The sequence below is a fragment of the Strix uralensis genome, chromosome 9 (genome assembly GCF_047716275.1).
Source record: "Strix uralensis isolate ZFMK-TIS-50842 chromosome 9, bStrUra1, whole genome shotgun sequence".
NCBI classification, from domain to species: domain Eukaryota; kingdom Metazoa; phylum Chordata; class Aves; order Strigiformes; family Strigidae; genus Strix; species Strix uralensis.
In genome coordinates this window covers 19,140,895-19,164,833 of record NC_133980.1, presented here as the reverse complement: position 1 = coordinate 19,164,833, position 23,939 = coordinate 19,140,895, and the positions used below count along the sequence as shown (strand labels likewise).

The 23,939-nt window shown below is 36.5% G+C and overlaps 1 protein-coding gene and 1 long non-coding RNA gene across 4 annotated transcripts in view; one reads left to right on the top strand and one right to left on the bottom strand.

Annotated features, from left to right (window-relative positions):
- COL4A4 (collagen type IV alpha 4 chain) overlaps nucleotides 1–23,939 on the bottom strand; it is a 77,621-nt gene that overhangs the window by 51,346 nt on the left and 2,336 nt on the right. The window contains exons 2-7 of one of the 3 annotated variants that reach the window (XM_074877670.1): nucleotides 20,475–20,669; nucleotides 17,928–17,967; nucleotides 15,797–15,874; nucleotides 4,943–5,077; nucleotides 4,010–4,054; nucleotides 2,224–2,340 (exon numbers count right to left, since the gene is read on the bottom strand). In XM_074877670.1, coding sequence (XP_074733771.1) covers nucleotides 2,224–2,340; nucleotides 4,010–4,054; nucleotides 4,943–5,077; nucleotides 15,797–15,874; nucleotides 17,928–17,967; nucleotides 20,475–20,530 — 471 coding nt within the window. In that variant the 5' untranslated portion in view covers nucleotides 20,531–20,669. Of the gene's footprint in view, nucleotides 1–2,223; nucleotides 2,341–4,009; nucleotides 4,055–4,942; nucleotides 5,078–15,796; nucleotides 15,875–17,927; nucleotides 17,968–20,474; nucleotides 21,215–23,939 lie in introns of those variants that run through there. The other 2 variants (XM_074877672.1, XM_074877671.1) reach the window with 2 other exon arrangements.
- On the top strand, nucleotides 5,249–16,665 carry LOC141947047 (uncharacterized). The gene is made up of 4 exons (XR_012630008.1): nucleotides 5,249–5,369; nucleotides 6,106–6,311; nucleotides 9,890–9,981; nucleotides 16,588–16,665. It is a non-coding gene; the product is annotated as an uncharacterized LOC141947047 (long non-coding RNA).

Sequence of the window (23,939 nt, the reverse complement as noted above, 5' to 3'; positions counted from 1 at the left end):
AACCCTCAAAACCTCAATCTGATTTAGTAGGAACAGTTGACTGCTTTTGTAAAATTTGGTTGTAATGTTCAATTGACTGTTAAGAGCATGATATGTACATATCTGAAGAACAAATATATTAAGACATTATTTCTGAAGTTTTCTCATTTGAAATCCAAATGTACTGGATATAATTTAACTAAGTTAACCACTATTCATTTCAATAAAATGGGATATACCATTTTTCATAGAATTTAATTACTTTAAAACTGTACTGGTTTCCTGATATACACTGGCTACTCAAATCCTGAAGTCAGAATGAAACAGGGAAAGTACTTATCTCTGGAATGGTACAATTAAAAGAAGAGTTACAGCTGTCTGCAGCTGGATATAGCTACAGTAGACTGGATGCAGATTTTACAGATCAAACAACAGCTGCTAGGGAACACATTAAACACATCAAAAGTTGTATTTGTCTTTGGTTATTTTACATGTGATCTCTTGTGTAATAAAACAACTTTATTAGATTCAGTTTGTTACCTTCTACATGACTTAGGTAAGGGCTTACAAATAGAAACTACTTTCTTATCCAATTTATTGGTGAGGTAAATGTATAGATTCTACAAGGTAAAAGAAGTAAAGCTGATGAATATGTACATAGTGTTAAATAACATTATACCGGACAATGTTATAAATAACCTAAATATGTTAGCTGTAATACATAGTCAAGTTGGTACATGCTGCAACAAATTGATTTTAAAATAGGCAATCTGCATAGAGAGGCTGGAATAGCATTCTTGTACAAAAGCAAATATGGTTACTATGTCTTGTTTTTCTGGGTAGCTAAATTAATTTGCACTGGAATTTTACTGTGCATATGCAAGCCTACATGCCTATTGTGTCTCCCATTCTTTGTAGGTTGCAAATACTTTTCTAGGCCTGCCAAAGAGCGTGCTCCTGGAATTGGAAGAATTTATACTGTAATTTGGCCCATGTCTCATACTTCCTTTTTGTCATCTGGCTAATTATAAATGGGAAAACTCTATTTTGAAAGCCATAATAAGAGAATACAGGTAAAATTACAGTTTGAGCAGAGGTCATTTTACCATTTGGAGGGTTAATGGGTTACTTTGAGAGGTGTAACAAATGAGATTATCAAGTTTTTTATCAGTTTGTGTATTTCACAGCATTTATTACAGGCCCAAGACTGAAACTGTGGGTTTTTTCTAATTGCTTTATTTTTGATAACATCTTTTCACTCTGGCACCCACTGCACATTTTTTTGATTCCCTATGGCTGAATCAGCATCTTATTTAGCTCCTACTAAACACATTTGTCTTTTCATGTAAATTGCAGTTGGTTTTATTGTTTTGTCTAGAAAATGTCAGAGAAGCTCTCAGACCAACTAATCAGGTATTAATGTTTCACAACTAAAACTGGTTTCCAGGAAAAGTCAGAAACTGGGGACTAGATCTGTTAAGCAAAATTTCTTTGGAACTACAGTAATTTATACTCCTTACTGACATGAATCTGTGCTTTATCTTCATTAAAAGAGCACTGCTAACACAACTATTTAAACAATTTTAAAATGCTTTCCACTTCAACAGCAAAAGTTAATTTTAAACATTTTAAGTGAACTAATCTCTACATATACAGATAAACAGTCAGGAAAGATGAGGTGTGCACAGAGCAGTCATGAATAGGTATGTGTAAGAAGTGGCACATGAAACTGTAAGAGCATGATTTTGGAAGAGACCTACTAATACACTTGTGTGATCAACCACTAAAAATCTTTTAAGTGTACAGGCCTTAGCCTTGCTGAAGCTTCCACTTATTGCTAATTCATCTCATGTATGTCCCTACTATTAAGGCTTTTAAGAAATTTCAAGTATTGATAAATGGTATGATGGTTTCAAACTATTCCTTCTCAGTTGTACTTCCATGAAATGGCATTAGCTTTGGTGGGGTTACATACTGGGGAAACAGAGCAGAATTTCACTCTCAAGGTAGGCATGCATAATTCAAGGATATAGGAACTTATTTCACATTCAACCTTAAACTTAATCTGTTAAGGCACCAAGTGTCCTTCACTCCCATTAACCTGTGTAAGAATGCCTGGAAATTCATTGTGCAGTGTAAGGCTAGTGCCATAATCTAAAAATCCTTTCATTTTAAGATCTTTTAGTTTGGAGGGGAAATGTACATATACAGTATTGACAGACAGTAGGAATGCCCTTCACGTACGTAAGGACCTCTTGGTCCAATATAACCGTGTTCGCCTGGAAATCCTGGATCTCCTCTTGAGCCATTGCAGCCATCTAAACCATGCTTGCCCCTGGGTCCTTCACTTCCTGGTAATCCCTGAAAGACAGTTTAATATTTATTAAAGATACACCATGATAAATAGGGAGTTACTTTTTAAATTAACAGAACAGTTCAGAAACAAGTATCTCAGATCTGAAACAGAGGACATCTCACAGTGGTCCCAGCTTCATACTCTGCATTAGAAATGTCTTCTATTGTGATCAGTAGAATTTCTTTTGGTAATAACAACTGGCATTTCCTATCTTTTTCTTTGATGCATAGCAAATATAACAGGGACAGCACTGGTTAAGAGGGCTGGACCAAGCTCTCACTTGAGTCAAAAAGTAATGTGCTCTCTTCTCAGAGAAGGCAGACTCTAGCCCTCTAGCTGTAATCTTTCTTGTGGCTGTAAAGAAAAGCTGAAGAAATACACAAAAGTAATCTCAAGCAGCCTCATGTTTTTTAATTGATAGGATAAAACAAGGAAAAACAGGACACAGGTTGACTCAAGCACACAGTAATTGCAGAGATTATGACCATACATTAAAGAACTGAGGAAATAATTTTCTAGCCTAGCAAGAATTAACTAATGTCCAGATAGGGGGTACTTCTACTGCAAATTAAAACACTAGGCAATAGAAACCATGAGATTTCCCTTGGAATGATCTTTACATTGGAGGAAAAATTATTTTCACAGAATTAAACATTTTTGTAAGGAACAAATAGTAATTTTGACGCAAATTATTGGTGTTTTTTCAGTTCTGAAAAACCACCAGGAAAGTATCCTGGCCATCTGCCTGAAATGTCTTTGTCAATTTTGCCTTCTTCCTATCTTTAAGGTTCTTCATCCCAATTTGTGGACACTGGTTTTTTTTTAATTAACATATACATGCCTTGGGAGCACTTCTTTTTTTGCTAAATTTTGGCTTTGTGACCTCTACAGTATACGAGTCCCATTGTCAAGTGCGGACAGCTGACAAGCAGATGCTAAGACACCCACTCCATTTCTGATTCTGTTTTCACTTTCAAAATTCAACATTTTAACTTTGTTTGATCCATATGAAACTAGTAACAGCATAGGAATTCAGTTCTAATAAACACAATTTTTCAAAATACTGTATCTAAGAGATACTATCTTTCTTTTACCACACCCATTTCCACACTGAAGAAGACATTCAGAAAAATATATAATCACATGCTTATAAAGATTATGTTTAGGACCCACTTTCATTCTTCAGTCCCTGTTCAGGTTAAAATTACTGGACTGAGTGGTTGCTTATTTTTCCTGCAAAAGGACTACAAGCAAAAACCAAAACATTTGAACAGAAAACAGTACATCATTTCAGATACTTTCAGAGATGTTAAGAATGCAACAAGCAGCCTACAGCCTGCTACAGAGCCTGAGGAAACAAACTCGTTGCTTTTAATCCTAGCACTGACACATGCTTCATAGACATGGGCTAGTCTCTATCTTCACTGCCCCACTCCTGCGTGAAAATTTTGTACTTACCCCACTGGGAATTTGTGAAGTTTGTTATCAATAGTAAACATAGTTGAAGTTAACCTGACTGTTTTACATTTTTACAAAACATGTAATTCTGTTGGTGATATGACAGCAATAGGTACAAAGCCAAACAATGTATTGAGTGTACTATTCTGTTAGAGGACTTGCTATGACTTTATAGAAACTGTAATTTTTATAAAGCAATATTCATTCAATACGTACAGGAACACCATCTAAACCAGGAAATCCTGGGACTCCAGTGGGGCCCTAAAAACAGGTGACATGAAAAAACAAAGTTGCTGAGGTCACTAACTCTTAAAAAGAATGAAAAACAATAATATGTGATACTATATAGCAAGAAATAAGAAACAGTCTTGTCTGAAATATGAATCAAAAGCTGTAATTGTCAGAAATAAATATCTAAAAAAAGTTATATGGGCTTAGCAGGAGACTAGTGCCAATAGCTACCCATGTAACAGATAGTACAGTACAGGACAAATGTCTAACTCTCATACTCATTCATTTTCCAGAGATTATAAGATGACAGAGAAGGGGAAGTTGCCTATAATTTATAAAATAATTCTGTATGTAATTTCACAACCCTGCTCCTGTTTTGATAATACCAGCAGCACAATTTCTATTTAGAGTGCTTACATTTCAGGTGTGCTTGATTCTGTCATCTGCCGAGATCACTGGAATTAGACCGTTAAAACTAATACAAAGTACCAAGAGCCAAGCACAGGGATTGTATAACTATGAAAGATATGGACCTGAATGGCAATTTATACTCCCTAAGTGGTAATAAAATTCTCTTTAGTGTACAGCGCTTTTAAAAGCACCATAGTCCTCCCTCCTGCTCCATGTTCCTCCCGCAGCCCTCTGAGGTTAAGGAGGATGACATGGTATATAGCAATGAGAGACTGGGTCTGTTTCATTGTATTTTATGTCTTCTGACAATTCTAATTTTGCAATCCACAGCAAAAATCCCCTGAAACATTTTTTCAAGAAAGCTTGATTTAATTTCAATGAGAATTTTGTGTGAGCAAGAGTATAGTTTGGCAAATGCTTTTTGATCATTCAGATTCTGTTTCATTTGCCAATATTTAACATTACATAGTGTATACACCTAAAAGAGCTGTCTATGGTGTTTCCTACCTTATCACCTTTTTCTCCAGCTGGCCCAGGCTGCCCATTCTCACCTCTCTGTCCTTTTTCCCCTGGCAGACCAGCTGGTCCTGTAGATCCCAAGGACCCAATCCGACCTTGAGCTCCCAGCTCACCAGGCTGACCCTGAAAAGAGTCCAAAGAAATGAATGACTACTGCTGTCAGCCTCGCAGCAGGCAGCATTGTGGAGATGACTGTATGGATAAAACAAGGCTTACAGTGTATACATACTCATGATTCAAAACAGCTTGCTGTACAGCCTGCAGATCTGATTCATCCACTAGATGCTATAGGAACAAGACCTTCAAATTTAACAACTTGCTTAAGGTGACAATTTTTTTCCACCTTCATGAGGTCTCCAGCACCACCTCTCTGAGACACCTGGGATAAACTGCAAGTCTTCCTGGCTCTGCCAATGTGAGTATCAGCTTCTGCAAGTATAAAATTCCACTGTGCATCATATTTTTGCCACCACAGAAGTGATGGCTCATTTTAGATAAAGGGACTTTGTACACATTTAGAACAAACCAGGGGAGTTCCCTCTTTAAGTCACACTATGCGCTAATTATCTTGAGTTTTTCTAGCTCACATATCTTCCATCCTTACTCTCAGATCTTAATGCCATATTTAAAAGTTGTGAAGTTTCCTGCAGAAAAAATTATAGTTATTAGCCAACATATTTACAGAAAGTATCAATTTTAATAGATTGTGTTAAAATTATTGGGAGGTTGCAGAATGTCATTTATCTGTAAATAGCTCTGAACTGAGTATCTATACCTACAGTACCATACACACCATCTCCATGGATTTCTACTAACTTTCCCAAGATAATATATATTCTCCTAAAGTAAAAATACTACTTATGCCAACTGGATTTTTCAGTCTATAGCACTGGTGTGGAGTTGTTTTGGATTTGTTGCAGTTTTTGTTCTGTGCTGCTAAACATCTATTAAATGGCAGATTCAAAGTGCTGAATAAAGCAAGCTTTCTAATCAGACTTCACATGTGAGCTGTCTGCAGTTTCACCCTACAAAATCTATGTATTTACAGGTCTTTATTTCTCTTACTCATCCTTTTCATTCTGTATCATCATCTTTGTTTAGGTATAACTTGTTTTGTTTCCCAACTGAAGAGTGTTTTGCTTTCTTTTCAGAATTCATCAATCAACTATACCACATTATTAAAGAGAGCAAAATGGAGCCCCATGCATTCCCAAGAAAAGCATATGGCTCTAAGACCACTTGAGGGCAGTAAAGGATATATCGGTACAATCTCCATTCACAGAAATGACAGACCATACATTTATTTCTATGAATGAAGGAAAACAAAATATCAGAAATCAAAGGTGATTGTAAGCAGGTATGTTGGCTTCAGGGGTCAAATTGTGTTGAAGCAACAGAACTGAATTGCTTGCTTCTCAGTGCAAACATTTCAACAGACTGAATCTGTCTGGAAAAAATCTTATCCTGTAAATTGCAAGCAGGGACCTAAACCTCTTTTTCTTTTTCTTTATTCTCTATTTGTCTTTTAAATATGTCAATAAAATCAGTGTGATTGGACAGTTGGACATGAAGTGAAGAAATGTATGGTATGCTTCATCCAATCAAATCAGCAAAGAAAGAGTAAAGAGAAGGTAACTTACTACGTGCTTGGAACAGGAACACACTATAGGCTTATGCTGTACTGGAAGCAGGACTGGATCACCACTGGCCCTGAAGCTACGGACAGGAATTTAGTCCAGAGGCTAGGAAAAGATGTCCTACACTTATAAATAAGGACTACCTGAAAAGGTATCCTCATACGACTCATGTTCTGTTTGTCTTTACTGGCTCCTCTCACTTAAACCTTGATCCTGCTTCCAGTGGAGTCACTGGCAGAAATTCCAGGGCAGAATCAGTATGTTGTCTTCAGCAACAGTTACCATTTTCTTGATACCATAATTTGAGCAGTGTAAATTATCATGCAAATTAAGGGCTACCAGTATTAAAATCTGCTGATTCTGCATCCTTGTTAACAATGAATGGACAGTCAGGATTCTGGGTGTTTAATTTGAGTATTTGCTTGCATGAACAATTGCAGCCTGTTTACTGGCAGTACCTTGCACATCCTCTGTTATAAAACTGAATTTATTCATTGAAGTACTCTTAAAGCAGCTATTACACTCTTTAAATATCTGATAAAAAAAAGTCTAGACAACCATTTTAATTAAAGCATAATTTTGAGTATAAGAAAAGTGAAATGAATGGGACTATTAATACAGTAAAATACAACTGTTTGAAGCATTCACTCTACTGGAAGTGGTATGTTTTTTTAGTACACTGAACTAGCTGTTACCATGCAAAATGCAACATTCATCAGCAGGAAAAATGCCCACATAAGATATTTCTCACTAATGCTCTAATGCCTTTGTCTTAACAATGCATTTTGTTGACAATAAGTTTCTGCAGCAACTTTAATATTTTTCATTCATAGTGTATAGGCTCTGTGTTTAAGAACTGAAAGATAAAATTTTCAAATCATGTTATATCCTTTGGACAGTTGAAGAAACATGATTTGGATAGTACTCAGAAAAGAGCTGAGACACTGTATGAATTCTGTGGTAATTATTTGTCATAATGAACCAATAAACACTTCCAGGTCATGTAGTCCTTTAGGCTTATAAAACGTCTTCGTTAGTTGCTAACCTGTGAATTTAATTGACTCCATGGTTTATGTCTTCAGTAGGAGGTAGTGAAGCCATAAAACAGAGTCACTGAATCTAGAATTCACAATAGGTTTGACAGCTGATACAACTTTAGCATGCCATGTGAAGCTGGTGGATTGTCTCTCTTTTTTTCAGCTCAAAGACTGATAATGACTGGGAGCTTTGTTAAGACCAAACTGATACCATGTCATAACATCTATTATCACATCTATTATTTGTGCCCATCCAATGTGACTACCACAGCATTACAGTACAAATAAAGAGGATGAAGGTAGTCATGCTTATGTGGAAATGACAAATTAGCTCAGTTAAAATGGACAGAATATTATGCCTGCTCTGCCATCTGATGCCAATAAATTCCTTTAGGATTTCAATGCCTTGTTAATTGTCTAGGTCAGGAACTACCCATGCCAAGACTACGGTCTGTTATTTTAGCTTATCCTGGGCTTGATCTGCGGTAAGAAACTGACTTTTGACAAAACAAGACAATATTTTTTTTAATTAAGTATGCTTCCTAAGACTAAGACTGCAAATACTTCAGAATCATGCAGCAAAGCATTTAATGCTGTTTGGAAAAGGCAATGGCCAAGGTTATTTGGAATTACTTTTTTTGGTTGCCTGAGACACCAAAGAGTACCTGATTTTGAGAGTGCCCTGAGCACCTAATTGTCTGAAAGCACAATGTTTTAAAGGAGTCTTATTTGGAAAAAAAAAAACCCTGGTTCATGCTATTAGAGTGAATTCTGTCTTGCTTCTCATTATTGAGAAAATTAAAAGAAGTCCAGTTATTGCCTTCAATTAGGACAGTACCCTGTGTTACAGGCTATGTGGATGTACCAGTGACATGTGAAATGCATCTACCTTCTGTTCACATGAACAAAAATGAAAATGCCCAGCAACTCCACAGAATCAGATTGTAGGCAAATAATATAGTGCCCTTTTTCATTCTGCACTGGACTCTGGCTTGTAACCAGTTTTTGTCATTTTACCAGGAGCAGGACAGAGAAAGGGAGGAAAGTAGAGCAGTCTGGGGAGTGCACACAAAGGTATTTGCAGACAGATGTTTTCTTTTGTAATTTGCTTAGTAAGGTGGGAGCATCTGCTGCTACTCTAAGCTCCACCCATGGCCTCTCCCCTTTTGGGAGAGCAGGTCTATTCCACAGCAAAAATACAGCTTCAAGGGCTTGTAGGAGTGTCTATTCTGGGAAGTTTCCACTCCCCACTGTAACTGTGTAGGACTGGGACCAAAACCATTTTCACTGTAAGTCAAGGCTCCAAAATAAACCTTCTAAATATTAACTTTATCAAGATGAGATAAATCTGAGAAAGCACACAACTTGGCATTGAATCCACTCTCTTGTCCTTAATAGAGCAAATTTTTCTGTGACTGTGGGTTAAACAGTGTGTGAGGGTCAGACTAGTATATGGCATGTACTTTACTCTCAGTTTGTTCAGAAACAGCAGATCACATAATGACTTTTCAGTATTAGATAACTTCATTTTTATAGTCAGATTTTGGGCTGATTAAATGCAATAGTAACTCTTAATGCTTGACTTTTCTCAGAATCTGGATCATGCTGCAAGCGACTAGAAAATTCTGTGCTCTTTTATCATATTTTTCAATAATCCAGTATGCCACAGGAACATAGTGCCTATGATGCAGCTTAGTATCCACAGTGATACTTCACTGAAGCACAACAAATCACAGTGAAGTGCTGAAAACGTTTTTCATGGTGTACTTTGTTTTGTGTTTTAACCTTGTGGAATCATGAAAAGAAAAAGTATCCAATAAGCCAGTGGGTGTCACTATTGTGTTAAACACTTGAACAAGAATTTCACACTGAAACTCTAAGAAACACTGTGAATGGTTGAAAGCAGAGAGCTGCAAATAGAGCATTTCAGACCACAAATAATTAACATCAGATTAGCTAATAAAATAAAATTAAATTTTGCTCTGATTCGTTTTACTGAAACAAGTCACTGATTAGCAATTTTTGGTTGATTCAGTGAAAAAGAATGATTTTGTAGAGTTTTGTCTTGCCTGATGTGGAAAAGCTTGCCAATCTGCAGCAACTGAGAAAAACACTATTTTTAGCATGGTGGGACTGGGGAACCAGAAATAAGATGCTCAAGAACAAAAAGAGGAATAATTGAACAAGATCAAAAATTTGAAAACATGTCAAATTTTGAAAAATTTGGAAACATGTCAAATATGAAAAATGTTAATTTACAGATGCTGTAGCTGGACACTGTGTATGAAGAACAGCCTCAAAGACACCTTACAGTGAGGAGAATGGAGTGATCCTGTTCCTATTGCACATTCTGGTAAGCAGGCTCCATTCCCTACCAGTTCAAATCCTAACTTCTGGAGCCAGGAAACTGCCTGCTGCTCTGCCCAGTTACAGAAAAAGTGGTCTGCTTTAGCTATAGATTTAGGGGTCTTGTTTCTCTAGGTCTGTTTTTCTATGGTTCTCAGCAAATGTAAGTGAAATGCAATAGAAATACTACAGAAATGTATAACCGGTCTTGGGAATCTATTTGAAAACTGTATCGTAGCTAATATACTGGGGAAAATGATCAACAGATATGAAGCAAATAGTAGGGGAGATCTGGGTTTCCTCAGATGCTAGTGTGATAGTGGATTCAACTAAGCATATGTATTTGAGATCAAATAGCTGGATTTTACATATCCATTTCCTGAGTATGCAGCTTGAAAATTCAATTGCAAGTGCTGGATATTCCATGTGAATGACAGACTGCCATTGCATACTGACATGCAAAAAAGCAATTTAATAAATATCTCTTACTCCCCAAAACAGGCAGAATTTGCAATTTCCCAGTTAGTGAATCTTAAATATGTTTACACTGTGCTGTAAATCAGACTCAGTTAACCCACAGGATCTACTAGGGAGATGTGACAGCCCACAAGATCTATTAGGCAGGTGTTGCAAGAGAAGTGATGCCAAATGACAGACCTACTATAGTGTTAAATTTCACCATTCTTACCCAAGTGCCCTGACTTTCTAACTTACCTGTGACAACCAACTGACTTAACATCTCCTGTGAATGCTTACTCCTTACACCTCATGTGCCAGAAAAAGTGAGACCTTCCTCTTAGAGTTCTGTTTGCTAGGTTGTCTCCTACACTAGTTTGAAAATAGGCCACCCGCTTCATCTGCAAAAGAACGAACATCAGTCTTGCTGAGTTATATTTATTATTCACTTTGCTTCAGGCATTTCACATGATCTCATAGAAGCTAGATCAGGTTGGGTCATGAATAGACGCTTGCTTTCTAAATCTACTTAACTCTATAAACAAAGCCAAAGGAATTGAATGGGATCAAACTCCGGGGTCGGCACAGGACAGGTTTACAATCGGTCAGTGCTAACTGCAGACATTTTTTAACTATCCAAATTCTGTTACAGCAGCCAGCATTTTTAGAGGCCTCTGATACAACACTGCAGGAGTTATCAAGGAACCACCTTCCCAAGTTAGAGAAAGAGGAGGAAATGGAGGAAAGGTTTCACTATATGTTGGACATATTGGGAGAAAATTAAAATCACAGACTTTATGGGAGACTAAAGAGGAAGAGGGGCAAAAAATCTGAAATAATGAAGTTGTTGTTTGCCTCTAATTAAAAGCATCAACTGCTACTGCCTACTGGAAGACCATACATCTTGCCTGGGAAAGAAGAGGCAGGAGAAAGTCTCAAGTTGTTCTGGGCTAGCACTAAAAATCGTGTAAAACGCTTACTGGTGCATACACTTTTACTAATGATTTTCTCCCCTCATTCATCTGTTCTATAGTTCCTAAATGAATACGTATGGTAGCACACAGTATATGCAAAGAGATTTTTAATGGTGTCCTACAGAAGAAAGAGTCCTTTTGAGTTGTGACATGAGATCAAGAGATAAACAGTATAATGTAAAACTAATTCCAACAAGGCAGTAATCCCAATTAAACATAAGTCGAACTTTCCTTGTGAAGTGGACAACTTTAGTGATATCAGAATGGGATATACTACTAGCAATAGTGACTAGAATGTTTTTCAGACAGTGATTTCTTCCTAACGAATCTGTTCTGTATAAACAGTAAATCTGTTTATAGCACAGAGTTATCTAAGGTTGAGAGAAATAAAAACCAACAGGTACGCAAGCTCTTCTAAAACCAGTGCATAAGTACACTGGTTTTATATAACTATTAATTAAAGTTCAGCTATTTGTGTCTACTTTTCTTCCAACTTGCCCAATTTCAATATGCTCAAGTATGGCCATGGCAGTTTCCTTTTCTTACTCCCATGGTCACCTTTTCTCTAGCTAAAACCTCAATTATCTTGTCCACTTACAATGAAGAAGGCTTTCTATGTTGACATTTAAAAGATTTTCAAATGGGCAACTAAAAGGCAAAGTCTTAATTCCCATTGCCTTCACAGTCAGCTGCAGTTTTCTTACACTGCCCTGGTAACCATAGCTTTAACTAATCATACTTAAACTGCATTCAAAAAAATTGATAAAAAGAAAGGTCATTATGCCAAAGACCATATTGGCAAGGTTTGAGGCCTTACTTTCCTGTGGAAACTTCAGAGCATACTATGCTCCTGAGAGCCATTCTACTTAACTCATAAACCTAAATATATTTAGGAGTTTAATTTTAGGTGTTTTTTCGCTCATGACCCTATTTCTTTACTATTTTAGTGGAGAGATGTTACGGATAAGGGCTACAGTTATGTCATACACAGCTTACAATGCTTTTAGTTGTGCAAAATGTGAACACGCTTCACTAGTCGCTGGTAATTACAAATAAACAAAGCTGATTTATTTCAGCTCTAAGACTTTTGTTCTATCTTAATTAATGTAGAAATCTTTGTTATGGATTGACTATAAGTCTGCTCCAAACATAGAAATAACCTGTTTGTTCACTTTACAAGCTAAATTTCCAGTGTGCAATGCTTCCACTGAAAGTCTAAGAAGGAAGGCAACAGCCTAGCAGCTGTAAAATGGCGATGTCATCAAATACCTGTCATAGTGTTTTATGTGTAAACAAAAATGCCCCAAATGAATCTAGCAACAGTCGTTTCCTCACAGTCTGCTGACAAAATGAAACCCTTATCAGATGGGCACACCTTAACTTTGAAACCATACAACTGCTGCTTTATTGGCAGATGGATATTCTGACTTCTCTAAAAATCTCATTTTCATTAGTGTGTGGAGAAGGATGCAGGGAAGTGACTATTAGCAATGGGTGAACCAAACTGCTTAGGTTCTTATTCAGACGTTAAACTATCACTTTTAAGTTGGACCTATGACACAAAGGTGTTGGACCTGGGCGCAAAGTCTACATTATGATACAATGAGCATCTTTCCTATGGATAATAATTCCTATGCATTCCACCAGTTGTATTACAAATAATGCCCTTTGCTAAATAGCTTCTCCCCCAGTGCACTTTTTATGGGAGATAAAAGTTAACAGAAACTTTCCATTGAAACTGGAACTCTATTTGGAAGTGTTCAGCCAACAACAAAGATTCAGAATAACATATGAATGGTCATGTTCCAGCTAGTCTAATGAAGGATTTGGTTGCAGTTCTTGGAAGAGTTTGAATAACATGTTTAATCAATTCATAATAGGTCTGACCTTGTGTGTTTCTAACACAGATGATACCTTAGCAGTACAATAATGAGACAATTTGCTGTTGCTCCTCTGTAAGTCTTAGATTACCATATTCAATGGAAGATCACGAAGAGAATACCCTACATCTGATTCCTTGTGATAAAAGAGGTTAAAAAATAAACAAAAAATAAAAAATAGGTGGACTGGTCTATGTATATCAGTGTAACTCAATACATATACTGATGTAGCTCACTCAGATGCTGCCTTTCTCGTTCAGCTTCTGCAAAAGCCCCTGCTACTGCAGTTGGTTAAGCAGAGCTGAATGAAGACTTGTTAACCTTGAGGGCTGCTATAAGGTTGGCTTTCCAGCTGGTCTGGATGAGATTATTGTTCCATTGCCTTTTGCCAGCGAGTACATGAGTTTTCTAGAATCTTTTTGTGCTTTCAGCATATATTTGGTGAGGGGGCCAGCTCATCCTTAATTTTGACAGCTAGCCTGTGCTAAATAGTGAAAAAGGGAAAAATCTGGTGCCAGGCAACCAAATGTATACTGTTGCCCTTATCTCAACTTCCTTACAGAGAAGGATTATTTAATAAACTGTACAGTTCTGAAGTTTTAGGCTTGCATACTGTACAGTGCCAGAGGCTTTCAATGATCATTTATTTCTTGCACTTTAAAGGCAGGATTGAGGAAGACACAAAACTCCAAGGAACCAGCCTGGGAGCAGGATTCAGACAGAAAAGTAGATAAAGCAGATGTTTTGCATTCTAGGAAGCTAACAATAAGATAAACAAATCTTTTATTTTGTAATGGGTAGTCTCCACAAACGCTAGGAAAGCAAAGTTAGTGTGTCAGAGTGTAAAGGCAGAACACAGCAAAGTTTAGAAATCGACAGGATTGTAGGATGAAAAAGTAATCTATAGTAAATAATTAATCATCATACATTAGTACAGAAAATATTTGCAAATCTGAAGTGGTGTTTAGTTAAGCCATATTTTATGTAGGGTCTGATAAGTACTTCTATTTCTTGGATATTGATTAATAGAAATGATTGCCTGAAATCAGACTTTATCCATCAGTGTGCATACATGTTTCAGAGCCATTTCAGAAAATGGTACAATTCTGAGACTTACATTTGCATAATGGCATTGAATGTTTTTTTGAAATGTTTATTACACTTCTATTTGCCATGTAGGCCCAGACCCTTAGAAGTATTTAGAAAACTAACAACCATAGTTCAGTTTACCTTAGGAAAGAGCCATAATGACTGCAGTGAGTATTTATTATTGACGGATTACGGGCATGTAATTCAGAACCTCCAGGCTACTGAGAGAGAACCAGAATCAGGGAAATTTATTCTAGTTTCAAAGCCAGTTGTTTTGAAATGGCACTTCAGATCTGGTTTTTGGTATCCAAAACAGTCTATTCAGTAGTGCTGAGAGACACTGCAATGCTGCTAGTCAAAATACTTTTCCTGGGATGCCCTTTTGTTAACACAGTGTTACAGAGATAGACGCATCCTAGGCCCCTATTATGAAAATCCTACAGCATGGGGGACTTTCATATAGACATAATCCTGGAGGATTAGGACAGGATCCAAGGACACCAGGGCAGTGATCATGACACAGCAAAGCATGCAGCTAACTGCACAAGCACAGGAAGGAAAAGGTGTGTCTTGCTTTTGCTACGACTCAGGTTGTACACAAACAAATGGGGTGTGCAGCTCTTCTAAAAACTGATCCATCATGTTCAAGCTTTCTAACCCTAAACTTTAACATTAGTACTTTGAAAGAAAACAATTTCCATGACTAACTGACAATTTTTCAGTTCACTAATCTGGGCATGTATCTAAATAAATCCTCTTCTCATGTGACATTTCAATTGTTTGCTATCACTACTTAGATGTGTATTTTGAGAAAGAACAGCCAAGAAAACAAACTAGTCATCACTGGACCATATTTCAATTAACAAATAGCAATGTGCACAGTTACTAATTTTAGTATATAATATGAAAATACCTTGGATTCATTTAACATTTTACAATTATTTATAAGGCAAAGACAATTCAGATTTTTTTTATACTTAGTACATTAAGTTAGTAAAATAAAAAGTCTGCAAACTTTTCAAGAATCACCTAATGTAAATAAGAAATGCCTAAGTTCTCATAAAACTAGTAAATGGCACAGACATTCCCTTTTAACCAACTCTTAGTAGAAAATGAGCATAGATTTCTAAACTTAATGTATATTAAGAATGATCTTTGTCTAACTACTAGACTGATCTCAAAGAATCCGTAAGAAAAAAGGCACCATGATTATTACAAACCTAATTTACAAGCAAACTTGTTTACAGTCTTAACTTCCTTTAATGATAGCTGTACTTCATACCAGTGAGTGAACTATGCTAGTTTGCTATATTCAGACTTATGTCTGAATATTGATTTATTGTATTGATTTTAAAGAACAGCAATGTGCACAAAATGAATGGTATTTACAACAGTAATATCATAAGTTATAATCATCACTTACTCTTGATCCTTTTTCTGGAAAGCACCGACAAAATGAACAATCCTGTCCCCCACATGGGTCAATATACGCATATCCTCCCTAAAAATTAAAATTTTATGGATTTATCAATATGCAACAGACAACAATCACTTCATCAAATATTGTCAACTGGACACACTATCCAATTAGATGATTTTCAAGGCAAAAGATTTGGCTACCCTTGCATACCCACAGGGCAATTTCCTTCTGATGAAGAAATTTGGCATAGCAGCAAACATCAGAATATTGTGTAGATTTCCAGCTTGACACATATGAACCTTTTCCAATGCTTACTTAATAGAATATACACATCAATACTACATTTAAAATCCTCCTAACCTTCTTGGACCTCTCATCAGCATAAACATGCTGGCAAAATAGAAGCAATAAGCAAAAGCTTATTATTGTTGCTTGTAAAAGGTGAAAGCTGTTACCTTCAAGTTATGTCAAGTAATGATAAATATTACAGCTAAACACAACTAAGGAAATAGAGTGCATCTAGAAAAAATTGTTAACAGAGTCAGAATTTAATTTGTAATAATATGAAATTCATAACCCATTGCATTAGGTTAGGAGATTGTTTAACTACAATTAAATGACAAAAGGCAAAACAGGCTGAAGAGTGAGAAGCCCACTCAGTGATGAAGCCTTGTATTTAATTCTTGTCTATTAAATGAAAAAAGGAGTGTGTGCATGGTGTAATTATGCATTGCCTACCATTAATTTACTTTACTTTCTTGTATTAAAACTTTCTGTCCTTGTCCTCTTAATAGCAAAGAAGTGACTACTTTGTTTCATCAAATTGCAATGAGGAAGAAAAGCATATTCAAGGATAAACTAAAACACAACAAAATGTAAGTTCAGTAGATATATTGTGTGGTAAGTGAACATAACTTTATTATTCTTTTCTATTTCCCAAAGTGTAGTATTAAACACATACCAATTATCCACACTATATGCATTTATAAACTCAGATTGTTGGAATGTCCACTAAGTGACATTTTTTCAGCAAAATTGTGTAAATTATCAAAGTTGTTTCAAAAGGGATGACAAGGATTCAAAGATTTAAGAATAATTTAGATAAACAAGTAAAGAGTGATAACATGAAAATATTTGCTCAGTGTGATTTTATTTTTATCAAGGTCAACATTGTTTTGTTACTGGTTTTAATAACCAACAGAACACTATAGGTTCATACTCCAATTTTTCAAGGAGAAAACACTAACAAATATTAGATAAGGAGGAAAAATTCTGTTCTATCTACAATATTTTTAGAATATCTGGTACTCTCAAACCTCAGAACAAGAGGGTATGATGATCTCTCTCCCAGACTGCTTCTCTTTCACACACTGGACTTCCCATGAAATTACTAATCTACTCCACACTAGTCTCTCACCTAGTTATTAAAAACTTGCCTCTACTGGAATGTCAATGGAATGCAAGTTTCTAATAACATGTAAGCTGTTACCCTTTGTTCTAACTGAACACATTTACTTTCAAAAATACTTCAATTTTCATTAGTTCAGCTAAAAAGGGATGACTTTGGGGGGAAAATACAACAAAAAAGCGGTTTTAAATATTTGAAAGAAAGAAAGATGATGGACTTGAAAGAAGTTTCAGTGAGGGCATTGCAAACATAAGGTTAATATGGAGGACAGTACAGAGAGGAAAATAAAGTTGATATTGAGACTTTATTATATGTGAAATTTTGGCTTCAGAGATGGGAACGTACAGGGAGGCCACTTTAAGATCTAGGCTAACATACAGAGAAGGGCTTGGAAGCTAGAGTTTGATATATGCTATAATATAGAGCCATTGAAGGGACTTCATAAGGAGACAGACTCAGTGCTTGAGTGAGACTTTTTTACGTGCAGCTTCCCAAAAGCATCTAAAGATGTCAAAGTTAGAATTTAGAAGAATCCAAAGGAAAAATTACAAAACAGTTAAGCTGAGCAACAGGAACAGAAAGGAAAGTTAGAACTGCAGAAATACTGAAAGAAACATCACAGTTTTCCCACAGAACTATAGGTCATTTTGGTGTATATAGTGTTACATGTTTGAACTATACCATCCTATCTATCACCTGTCTAAAGTAAATATCAATGTCACTTACCCCGTCAACTTCTTGTGCTGAAAAAACAATCAGCAGCCACCTGATTTAAAAAACAGAAGAAAGCTAAATTAAAACTAAACTTCCAACATCCAACCTTCACAAAAACATAGCCTCTAAAACGAAGCGTGTGCATGTGATTAAGTCCTGTTTGGGGTGATTATATAGTGAAAGACTATTTATAAGGTGTATGCACCATCAAGAAATGGTCAGCACATGATAGATATATATTTGTCTTTCTGGATTGGTGAGACTGAGTACAAACAGATAGGCATGAACAAGACAATGTAAAAGTCCTTGTAACTTCCCCCTTGTAACCTATTTCCAATCCTACAATTAGGAATGGCCAGAGAGGAACCATTCCAGACAGATTTCTGCACCTCCACGGACACCATGGGTTGAAGACTGAGCAGAGATGGAGGTGATCTGCATCTGCCCCAAAACAGCTGGTGCTGTTTTCTTTTGCTCAGAGAGAGTGAGAAAAGGCAGGGAGCAAAGCACCACTCAGATTAGCCACATGATTCCAGAGCAGCTACTGGGGAAGCCCAGCTCCATGCCAACCATTGCTAGCGGTGGATTGTAAAGTTGAAATCATGTCTTTTATGACTTCTACATGCAAAAAAAAGAGGATTAACAAAAAGGTAGCCCAAAAATTCTGCAGCAATACAGGAAATAAGCATTATTGTTAACATTATTATTAATGGGAACTAAGGTGCTCACTCATTATATGAAATGATAAATTAGATATGGCCATAATGTATAGACTACTGTGTATCATTCTCCAGGCTATCATTAAGCCTGTATCAAAATTACTCCAACCTGCAAATATTTAGGCATTTAGTAAATTTCCCAAAGCCCTGTTGCGATCAACCTCTATTTTTTATTTGTTACTCAACTGTTCAAGTCTTTGGAGCACTGAAAACTGTGCCAGCAAACCCAGGATTACTCTCCCTGATTATTAATTATTCATAGATTCGAACTGCAAATTATATAACCTGTATATGCACTGATATATACTGATAAATTAAATACTGACAAATTTAACATTTTAGCCATTTATGTACATTTATTCTATACACTTTTTAAACCTATGTTGCCTACTACTTTTTTCAAATACACAGACTTTACTGAAACAAAATATTTATGAAAATAATTAGTGGTAACTGATGACAGAAGCTCATACTGTCTCTTGCTAAATGAGAAACAAAAGACCGATTAAACAATGAGACTGCCAGATGATCAGCTACAACAGTAAATGGTGGAGAAGTTCTGTGCATCCCAGTAGTTCATCCTTTAATGCATCAAATTGTGTAGAAAGGATTTAACTTCACAGGAACACTTCAACCAGGCAGCAGAAAATAGCATTGGTTTGTTCTGTGATTGTTACTAATTTAAGGCCATTTTTGCTTTTAAACTTCTGAACTTGCAGACAGTCTCTGTAAATATTTTTTCCCATATCAACATTGGCCAGGTGTGAGTTATTTTTCATTTAAGAAAATGCCAAGTTCTCATGAAGCCCTTGCACTACTGCAATGGAAATCTGATGATGCTGTTCTTCATGCACAACACTGCAGTCTCCCCTTTTTGCAGTCATACACACCAGGCATCTGTTTGCCAGATAGTTCTCTGTCATTTCAAAATCCCTGCCTCCTGAAGCCAGACAGACGTTGCCAATGTACTCAAATCAGCACAAGTCTGTTAGAGGTAAGTCATCCACAGCTAACGCAGAAGAAAGGCAAGAAGAGCTACCTTGGAGAGATGGCTGGGATAGAAGGCTGCTACATTGGGGAACACCTGAGTAAGAAGCAGCCTGGGTTTGCACAAACCAAATAAACATCAACAAGACACTGGAGAGAGTTCAGGCTCTGTCAGAGCAGCCAGAAGACTGCCCAGCAGCGAGGGTGTCAGGTTCAAGCAAGGTACATTTGCTGGGCCAGGTTTCCAAGCTAGAAAAGCGTAATTTCACATTCCTAAAGAGCATGGTGCATGAAGTTTTATAAAGTAGGAAAATTGGATTGACTTTTCCTAGAAGATATTATAGAGATGGAATCATTGATCCCACACACCACTCTGAAAACTCTAGGCCATGGTGATCCTAATCTTCGCTTATGGATCATTCTCCTCCAGAAAGAACTCCTGCCACAGCTGCTAGCAGGTATTTCCATCACAGTCTCTAAAAGTTTTCCTTTAATAATTCTCCCTCATCTGCAAAATTATTCTGAGGACAGGGCATTCAGGTTTGAGTTGGTCATTACTTTTTCTTCTCCAGGTATGTTCATCAGTAGAATGTAGGAATATCTTTCCTTTTAAAACAGACTCAGAATTATAGTTCCTGTTTCCAACTATTTAAATAGTGTAGTACCTGAAATTTAAATGATATAAACTATAGGCCAGCAATCAAAATCAAATACAATAAATTATCGTATTGACATCAAATTTATGACAGGTTACAAATTATTTAACTGGTGATTTTTTATTACTGTTAAATTGATAGCTAAGAATATATCTCATTGACTGTAGTTAAAAAATTTAGTGATCTGTAAAACTCACCAGGCAGCTGTGATAAGCCACTTAATCCATTCAAATGAATCCTTTGTTAATGCCATTCACGCTGATTGAGGATTTGTATATGCAGCACTTTTTTTTCTTTCTTTCTTTTTTTTAAACAGCAGGTCTTCTCTTTCCTTCTGTTTGTGGATGGTCTATAAACACTGTTCCATACTGTTGTTGTTTTCCCCTCTGAACCTGTTTACATTAAAATATACATCTGATGTACAAACATTAATAATTACCGGATAACCAAAATATGTCTTAACCATTTACAGATGTCATACTGCACAGCTTTATGTTGGCACTACATTATATTATTCCTATTCAGGCCACATTTTATTTTATCAGCAATCCAATTATTTCAAGGGAACTATATATGACATTACAGATGAACATAAAAAGGGTATAAGATTTCAGCCTAGAAGAGAGATAGTCTTCACTCAGTGCTTGAAATAATGAACAAAGAGCATCCTGCATCACTATTTCTTAAAAAGCTATCATACCCACCATTTTAGCTAAAGGCATTAAAAAAAAAAAAAGTGACACATGTCTACAGTAAAGACCTAACGAACTTAAAAAAAAAGTCAAAAAAATATTTGCTATAGTTTCAAGACCAGACTTAGCAGTATCTTATGCAAACTGGGCTGGACCAGTGTCTCTGTACCTCTGAGCAAAGGAGGACTACTCTAAATGCAGAATAAGCCATATACATTTTCAGCTCAAGAGTTCTACCCATACACATGGATAGGTGACAGTCATTGGAAACATTGCCTAGATTTTTTTAGCTCTATTTTCAGAACATTTTTTCCACAGTTTTTGCCAGGATTTAGGAAGCTGGAAGCTCTAAGAGCGGGACTGAGCAGAGGCCTCTACACAGTCAAATTTTGCATGCATAAGTTAACTACACCAGTGCATCGGTGACCTCTGACTTGGGTCCGACAGCATATATGCAGTTTTATGTGCAAACGTGCTGCACCAACGTTTTTGTAAGCTCAAGTTTCACAAATCCAGAGAAATGGCAAGCTCCTGTGCAAACTTCTACATCCCCCAAATAAGAAAAAAGCTGTAATTCTCTGGAATAAGGCACATCTGGCAAATGATTCACACTGGCTATTTCAAACTGAGGGTTTAAGAGGCTGGGCTTTTCCTAGGATGGCACAGATTATCATAGGCTTTTATTTTTTTAGTGCTGTAGTCTTCCAAATGTGGGGAGGTTAAGTTTGAGAAGACTCAGCGCTGACTAGAGTGAACCGACAGGTGTTCACTTCCTTTGGAGAAAGAAGTCTCCTGAGTAAGCAAAGACAGTTACTGAGAAGGGAGCAAGGACGTGAACCTGCGGCAAACTGGCTGCTCTCTGATTGCTGTTCAACAAGCAGCTCTGTTTTTCTGTAAAACAAATGAGTGTACAGTTCCTGAAACATTACTGTCTTGCTTTCTATTATTTAGATGTAACACCTTTCTAACCGGAAGTAATCTATAAATAGTATTTTCTCCTATGTATATGCTCAGTATATCCATATCCCACAGTATGAAGAAGAGATTTTATAAGCTACCGTGCACTAACAAATAAATAGCCTAAGGGCAGCCAATTCATGCTGCAAGATCACACCCTACATGTACTGTACAGTACTCCATTCATCTGCCAAATTCTAAGTCTTTCTGTGCCCCAGTTCCCCACCTGAAAAAAAAAAAAAAAGAAAAAAAATAACAACAGTCCTAATAATAAAATAATAGTCCAGTAACATTCCTACCTCACTCATCTTTTATATTAATAATATAAATAATAGAAGCAAGATTGTGAGGCAATAAAATACTGCAGGGACAGATTGCCTCAAACGGAAAATCCAAGCCAGTCATAAAGTGTTAGACTTTGCAGAAATTTGTTCCTGTTGCCCACTATCCATCTCATTTAATTATCCAAACAGCTTCTGAAAATGAAGAAGAAATTGAAATTTGGTACAGTGGCTTTGTAGTAGCAAAGAACCTTTTATTTTCAAATTAAAATCCATTTTGATCCAACCCATTCACACAGTTTGAAATCATACTTAAGGCATGAGTGGAAGACTTAAACTACTCTGCTTGCTATTTCATCATGGCTATCTAAAACCCATCATTTTCTGAACAAGATTCCTACAGTTTGGAGTGCTCAGCAGCCAATGCAATAATATAAGGACTACAAAGTGTTACTTACATTGATATATCAAATTGATCTCATGTTTTGTATTTTGTAGTAATCACAACAGTTACCTCAACAGAATACTTATCTAATTCAAAGGAAGATAAAATATCCCCAGGATAACACAATATTACCAAAGGAATAGGTTTTGCACAAGCATCATCAAACCTCAGCTCATAAAATTCTAAAAATCCAGAGGGGGAAAAGCTGGCACTACAATATAACCTGGTTGTTTAGTTTTTAGATGAGGACCAAACAGGAAGACAATTTTATCCTTAGGGACTCTGATAAAAGGAGACCACAGGATATGAGCCATAGTTTGAGGCAGAGACATAGCTAGTTATTGAGATATAAAAAATTAGAGCAGCCCTAACTATATTCTCATTACATTCAAAGAAACCAACATCATATGTAACAAGGTCACTGAAGCTGCAAAGTCAAGTATTCAGAAGTCAGGAAATAAAAATTAGGGTTGTGTGCTCAATCTTAATGTGTTTCTTTTATGCACATGATTAGGATAGTCATTTTAAGTACAAGAACATATATGCTGTTTTCCATGGGACTTCTGCCTCATTCATGATGGATATATTCCATACTCCTTTCATCCTTTTCCTTAAGTCCTATGAAACTTTGCACTTTATACTAAATTCATACAACCGTAATGTTTCCCACAAAAATATCCCTTAAATGTAAAAAGAGAAGATACTGTTATCCTTGTTTTACCACAGAGAACTGAGGAAACAAAATCAAAGCTAAAATAATTAAATATCAATTACTGTGAAAAAAAGCTAAACTTTAATTTGTTACAGCTTTCAAATGTGTTCTAGAATTAAGGTTGAGCTCTCTGTTGTTCATGCACTGGTGTTTTTTGGGTTTTTTTTTAAAGTACTTCTGCAGGCAGCTGCAGGTATACATTTTGACACAACTGATGTTAAGCCTGCCTGGCCAGCTGTTTTGCCAGACAAGACCGTCTCTCTGAGTTTGTAGCTCTCTGAAGATATTACAGACTACAACGGTATCAGCAACACAGTCTGCATCAAGATTTCTTAAGACTTTCTTTAGATGAATGCCATCAGTTATGGCAGCAACGAGCAGGAGAACCTCAGTGGCTGATCTTACCTTTGTTACAGCTCAATGCTACTTCGAAGTCACTTATCTGTCCTAGAAACTCACATAAAGGCATACATGCTTTTAAGTGACAATTTCATAATGCAACATTACTTGCTGTTTCTTAACTCTGACACACACAGCTACCATCCAGGTGGACCATAATACTTAGCAGCCAGCTG